The 7,128-nt window shown below is 37.1% G+C and overlaps 1 protein-coding gene across 2 annotated transcripts in view; it reads left to right on the forward strand.

Moving 5' to 3' along the window:
- Positions 1–7,128, forward strand: part of LOC129776726 (MMS19 nucleotide excision repair protein) — a 56,666-nt gene that overhangs the window by 18,101 nt on the left and 31,437 nt on the right. The window contains exon 5 of one of the 2 annotated variants that reach the window (XM_055782544.1): positions 6,830–7,113. The exons of the other annotated variant lie outside the window; for it this stretch is intronic. Coding sequence (XP_055638519.1) covers positions 6,830–7,039 — 210 coding nt within the window. The 3' untranslated portion in view covers positions 7,040–7,113. Of the gene's footprint in view, positions 1–6,829; positions 7,114–7,128 lie in introns of those variants that run through there. 2 annotated transcript variants of the gene reach the window in all.

Below are 7,128 nucleotides of genomic sequence, written 5' to 3' on the forward strand. Positions count from 1 at the left end.
ATTTTTGTTTAACAGAGACTTAGACTATCGGTCGTTCGGTATATGTTTTTTTTTTGTGAAATTCAGGAAAAAAAATCAACTTTTACTTAAGGTGTCCGTTTTTACCGCCCTTCCCTTATTTCAATTCGATGCCTAGGAACATTAAAAGGGCAACCATATTAGCGGATTTTAAACTGCAATGCATTTTACATGTCAAAAATCAAATTTGAATGAATGAGATGTGATCGACATCGTAATTGAAGACATTTGACAAAAAAAAAAATTTAAAACCCTAATTTTCGGCGATTTTTCGGTTTTCATAAAACTCATATTTTAACGTTTGCGACACTAGTTCTTGCGGCGCTCACTGTGCTTCGCGACGCATGAGTGAATCCACTGGTGCAATGACAGACTGGATGGCGGAGAAAAAACTCGAGGGGTTGTATCTGAGACACGACCGCTTAGGACGTAGGACTACGCAATATTTTTTTCGAAATTTCATAAATAACTCTTTAGTAAAAAGTTCCGAGGACCCTGAAAAGGTTTAATGGCTTACGTGGTTTTGTAAAATCATTTCGAGAAGCAACGATTCTTTCTTGCCTTTGCGAGAGCAATACACTAATTAATCATATGTCGCAATTTGTTTCTTTATATCAATGCACGCATTGCACTGAGTATTTAACGAGAGGCATCATCCGTGCATCGCCATTCAACAAGCATCAAACACGTATCTAACAGATACACACAGTTCTAAGTTTCGCGCAACGAAAGCCTCACACACAAAGCCAAACACTTATGGCCAGAAGCGATCTATAATCATTTGCACTCTTCTTTTTTTTCGCCTGCTTTGTCATGGCTCGGATGGTTGTGTTTATTGCCAGATGCACTTCAAGTGAAATATTCGCTATCGTTCAGAGCTCGAGGGTAGAGGTGGGCAAAACGATTCACTTTAATGAACCGTTCAGTGACCAACCGTTCACTTATGTGAACTAGTTCTTTTGAGCAGCTCACTCACTCTTTTGTACAGTGGAGGGATATGCAAGTATAAAAAGTGTGGGATGTTATGTAAGACTGTTCATTCATAAAATGCCGTTTTTATCATTATTCGTCCGATATTGGTTAGAAATAAGTTAACACAATAGAAAATCAAACTTTGATTTTGAAATTTTGATTTTGTTTGAGTCGTTATTCATAATTTTCAGCATAAACTAGCATTATGATGCTTTGCTTACGATGTATTGCAATAAATGCTATAGCAAAACTGTACCCAAACCGCGAACGTCCATCTCAAAATTATCGAGCACAATATGATATAATATAAAACAAGACTGTTTGAATCTTTCCGCTTTCAACTATATTTTCTAAGTGAGGTAGATTTGCATATCAACTTGCTGAAATATTTACCGTGAACTCCAAAATATGAAATTAAAATTTTATTCGATAAATAATTTAAAATTTAACAATCCAATTTAAAACCATCGTATCCTGAAATTTTGCGTTTTTTATGAAAGCGACAATACCGACATATTATTTTTGTTATTTCATGGGGCTATCGTTTGTTTCCATTCGTTATTTTAAGAACTATTTACCTTGCAGCACCATTCATCTATCACTCGTTCGTTTTCTTTCCTCTTATGCACCGCTTACCGTACACAGTTCGTTCTGAACTGCATACACAGTTCAGCCAGCGGTCAGTTCGGTCTGAACTGCATACACAGTTCATTCGGCGGTCATCGCACACAGTTCGTTCTGAACTGCATACGCAATTCGTTCTGAACTGTATACACAGTTCAGTCAGCGGTCAGTTCGTTCTGAACTGTATTATCAGTCCATCGTTCACTGTACACAGTTCGTTCTGAACTGGGTATACAGTTCATATGAACTGTTGCCCAGCAAAAAAGAACGGCAGTTCGTTCACTCTTTTTGGTGAACTAGTTCTTTTGATCAGTTCATGAACGGTTTGCCCATCTCTACTCGAGGGGAAACATGAAACACAAAACGAGCAGAATAAGCGACCTTTGTTGTTTCGGACACAGAAAAATTCTGAGAATTTTACTCAGTGGAGATGCAATACTTATACGCTAGCGACAGATTACTTACTATGCAAAGGTGGATTTTACTTTGCAAATATTTTATTTTCGTTATTCCCCTTCGCTGTTTCTATTCTAGCGGCTGCAGAAGTTGCCCGTTATTGACAGCTCTGTTCGGGAAAGCACACAAATGAACAGAATAAATGTATGGGAAAATGGGAATGCTTCCAATTTTTATCAATTTAAACCATATATAGACTATGGGATCGTAATGTATAGCATATAAAACAAATCTTAGAAAATTTCCGATTCGATTGGTATCCGAATCGTTTAAATCGGTTCGCAGAAAAATAGTTATTAAAGTTAACTTTATTTCATAAAAACGTGACCTGTTTCCTGATTTGGCACCCTTAATGTAAGACGTAGTCCTACGTCAAAAGTGACGTTTGAATTCATGTTTGTGAGAGAATCTTCTCAAGTGGTTGTGTTGAGTTATAAGTTTGAATATTCAAAAATTGCTATAAATAATTGTTTGCCTCCCGTCGTTGTGCACCTGTGGTCGAGTGATTAGCGTCTCACATTATCATGCCGGGTGTTCGGGTTCGATTCTCGTTCTGGCCGGGGGATTTTTCGTCAGAGAAACTTCCTTCGACTTGCACTGTGGTCACGCGTATTCTAGAGCTTGCTCCTCGGGATACATTCAAGGCGTGTTATTTGGCTTAAGATGCATACGTTGAGACGGCAAAAGTTCCACATTGAACGTTAACGCCATTCAAAAAAAAAAAAATTGTTTGCCTCCATCCCTGCAGTAATCGGAATAGGAAACATCTACACATTTTAGTGCTAATCCACTATGATATGTAAGAATCTACTTTTAAAAATTTCCTGCATAATCACTCAATTAACTAATAAAATTACAGCTTTGTAGCTGCTAAGTAGGAAACTAAAAGAGTGTTTTTCTCGCTTCGGATCGCTACTTTGTAACACGAGTAAATGAAGTCAGAATGAGCTAATTGTCCGAGATTCAGGTGCAGGGAAAGATTCTTCTAGAGGAAATAAGATGTCTAGTCGAGTTGACGGTTGAACTATTACTGAAAAATCTTTATTCTCTAGTTTACTTTATTCTCTACAGTGGTAAATACATACCAACGGAACGATGTTGTATATGCGCTGGTTGCCTTGATGCTTCAACACTAATATTCTGCATAGGGTATATTATCGTGCAAATCAACATTTCGCAGCAAGCACGGAATATATAAATCGAGATATATATTTTTATTGGCACCCAAAACCGTACTTCTCGTCTCGTATTCCGAAAAAAAAACTTAGTCCTAGAGTGTCCATTTTTGAAAAAAAAAATTTTTCGAGATGACAGTAGATCTCGATGTTTTATGAAATTTTAAGACAATTGGTACAATTTTTTTTTCGAAAACCCCGATTACCTTTACTCTCCTCTTATGTGATTTTTCGATTTTCATGAAATTTTAAGACATTTGGTATACATTTCTTTTTTCGAAAACCCCGATTTCCTTTACTCTCCCCTTAGGTGAATTTTCGATTTTTCTCAAACTTTGACCGCTTTGTGCCACTCTCCCTTAAGTCCGATTGAGCTGAAATTTTGATTAGGGTGTTTTTTCGAGGTGGTGAACATTTTGTATATGGTAACTTTTTGAAATTTGAAGGTCGTTTTTTTTCTCATACATTCATTGGCACCCTATTGTATGTGCATGTGTATGGAAGAATGAACTGCCATCTTCGTTTCGATGATTATCAAGGATTTTTGTATGATCATAGAAATTAAAAGAAAAAAAAAAGAAACATGGAAAATAGTCTACATAAGTTTGAGCACGCGCGCGTTAATGCAGCCATGAGAAATCTGAATTGTGATAGCGATTGGAACATAATAGAGTTTGTTCTTATTGTGGAATTAGATATGCAAGTCTTGATAAAAAAGGACTCACAGCTATGATTGAGGTTTGGTTGAAGCTCGAGATAGCGAATGTTGTCGAGCGAAGAAGGCCCTTGATCGATTTATGAAGGATCAAGCAGACAACCATCGGAATGAACAGATAGGTTACAATCTGAAATTCATTCAACGGGTCAAATGCAGTCTTCAGAATTCAACTCGGTGCTGATGCGCAACAAGATTTTTGTACCCAGTTGAGCTCCCACTCCGTGTGCGCACTAGCTCTCTGGCAGATGAGCACACGCCGAAACACAGATGAAATGTTTGGCTGTCAGCACCGTTTTTGCGCTGTCCTCGCGCCGTACTTATTTTGAGCTGTAATGTGCACCGGTTTTCGCGCCGAGATTAGCATCGTGTTTCTGCACCTACCTGCTCTACACCACGCTTGAATTTGGTTTGCTTTCTCTGTTGATTCATATTTCTGTACCCAAGCGCATACGGTTGATAATGGCATGGATGCAGCGCTGTTGATTTTTTTTGCTTTGCTTAAGGTGGCCGTACACTGTTTGCCCGGAGGTCAAATATTTGATATATTTTGACAGATAAAGTTTGATTTGATATTTGTACAAACACTATTTTGTTTGTCACTCTTAAATATTCAACAGTGTTAAACAATGTCAAACACCGAACATGGATAAAATCGATGAAATATTCAAGGTAACCTAACCATGTACCGACAGGTTCGAAGAACAGACTAAAAAAGTATTCGAGGCATCCAAAAATTGAATATTTGCTTGTTGTGTTTTGTGTAGCATATATTTGATCAGTACACGTCGACCAAATTTTATCTGTCAAAAAGAGTCAAATATTTGGCTTCGGTCAAACAGTGTATGAGCACTCTTAGGACGACGGAAAGCAAAATGGGGCGCTAGAATTTGATGTGTATGGAATTGAGCGCGCGTTTTAGAATGGGCCCACATTATTTATAATGTTCACTATAAAGGGAAAAATCCATCAAAATAATGTAGTTCTAGTCTCGTTCATGCCACAGGTGGTTTTTTCGTAGGTACTATTATTAATTTTTATTTTATGCCCGATGGATCTAAATGAGCGGATCATAACTAAGTCTCATATTACAAATTAAACAATGAGCCAAAAGAAAATTTAACGTGTTTGTTAAATTTGCTTACGATAGCTGACAAAAAATCACGATTGAAGTTTATGGTATCGTCATATCGTCGGGCATTTCAGACGATATTCACGACTGATGTTTGTTCTTCAATGTGATAGCTGAGAAGCACCGCTCTACGGACACTGCGTAACAGATGCAATTTTTAAATAAATTTCGACACGCGAGACAAATATTCTATATAGCTATAGATATTTTTTGTCGAGTGTTTTTATTCTATTTCATTTTTTAAAAATTTATTGATTTTTATTTAATATTTTAATTTATACAGGAACATATGTTAAAAGTGAGAAATATTTTGATAACATTAAAACCAAATCAACCTGAGGCTCAGAGTAATCCAACATCTCAACAACAGCCAAATATTTCAACAGAGGACGACAGACAGAGGACCCTTGCTCGAAGAAGAATGCCAGAAAGCTTCATCTTCCAAGCTTTATCCTTGGCAGGTAGATCTGAAGTTGAAACTTTTGGAATTGGCTAACACCAAAACACGACTTCCGGTCAATACAGATGTGGTGAAATACTGGGAATCCCAACAATTCGAAGATCCACAATTGTATGAGTTGGCGATGGTTGCTTTATCTGCACCAGCAACGCAAGTGTCAGTTGAGCGATGCTTCTCAGTGATTAAACTTTTATTAGAGCAACATCGGTTACGAATGTCCCCTAATATGCTCGACGATTTGATGATCATCAGCTGCAACCGCGACTTATTGTCAACTGCCGTAAGCAATTTTCAACAAAATTCCTAAACGTTTTTGTTTATTTATGTGATGTAATATTTTTTAATAATTGACGATTTCATAATACAGGACCTTAAACATTTGTTTCTTTTTCATTGCTTGGCAAAATAAAAAAAACCGTACTAAACCATCGAAACAACTGAAAATGAACATACTCCAGGTACATGTACTTTGATATTCAGCGTAGAGGATGGTATAAATCTCGAGTTTGCATTCTAAAGTGCGTGCATAATTTTCCAAATTCATCCATTACATTTTTCAAATGTTAGCGTCCCGTCTGCCCATCAAATTGTGTTTTCAGTCAATCTGAGCAAAGCTTCAGACTGCAAACGTAATGACGAAAAGAAAAAAAACAAAGCGTCCATGGGAAACGCTTGCGCTGGGGCGAAGAAAAAGACAAAACAAAAGAGACACTGACGCTCTCGGATCTACACACGAGTCGCAACGGGCTCAAAATCAGTGCCCTCATGTTCAAAGATTTTGGTGCACTTGGTTCAAAGAGAGAACAGATGTTTTTCATGAACGGCCGCTGATGGTTTTCTGAAGACTGGTCAAATGTTTGATTAATTTGGAGATTAGAGCAGTTTGTCTGATAAATTTGGTAGTCAGGTTACAGTGAGATCAGAAGATGCTATGGAATAGCTAGGCGGGACAGCAAGCGTTTCTCTTGTGACTTGACTAAACTGAAAGATTTGCTGTTTACTTTTTACAGGCATCTCCAATAAAACTTTTGAGTAGATGAAGTTTAGTGAAATGTCGGTGCCATAAAGAGTTAATTTCATTAGATTAAGTAGATTAAATCAGTTCAGTTTTTTTTTGTAAAATTGGTTATGTATTAATTAATTATCAACTAGATAATCAATCAACTCAAACATATGAAGGGGAATGAGGCGGGACCTTCATCATCATTATTATCATTAAGTCGGTTGAAGTATTCTTTGTATATATCCGCTAAATATTTTCAACATTTTTCTTACAGAAAGTACGAATTGATGCGCTTGAATGTTTGCTCCATGTTACCAAATATCCCCCGTTTTTGCTGTTACCTTTGAAAATGGAGGTAGTGTTAAAGTTGCAAGATGCATTGAATGATCACAAACGTTTGGTGAGGAGCGCTGCCGCAACTGCGAGACTCAGATGGTTTCTGATAGGAACCGACGAAACTAGCTCTCAAAATGAGCAAACATAGTTTGATCAGTTACCAGACAATAAGTAAAATCATGTTGTGAAATGCAAACATTTTATCAAATAAACAATCAACGACCAAGAAAAATGAAT

The sequence above is a fragment of the Toxorhynchites rutilus genome, chromosome 3 (genome assembly GCF_029784135.1).
Source record: "Toxorhynchites rutilus septentrionalis strain SRP chromosome 3, ASM2978413v1, whole genome shotgun sequence".
Classification (NCBI taxonomy): domain Eukaryota; kingdom Metazoa; phylum Arthropoda; class Insecta; order Diptera; family Culicidae; genus Toxorhynchites; species Toxorhynchites rutilus.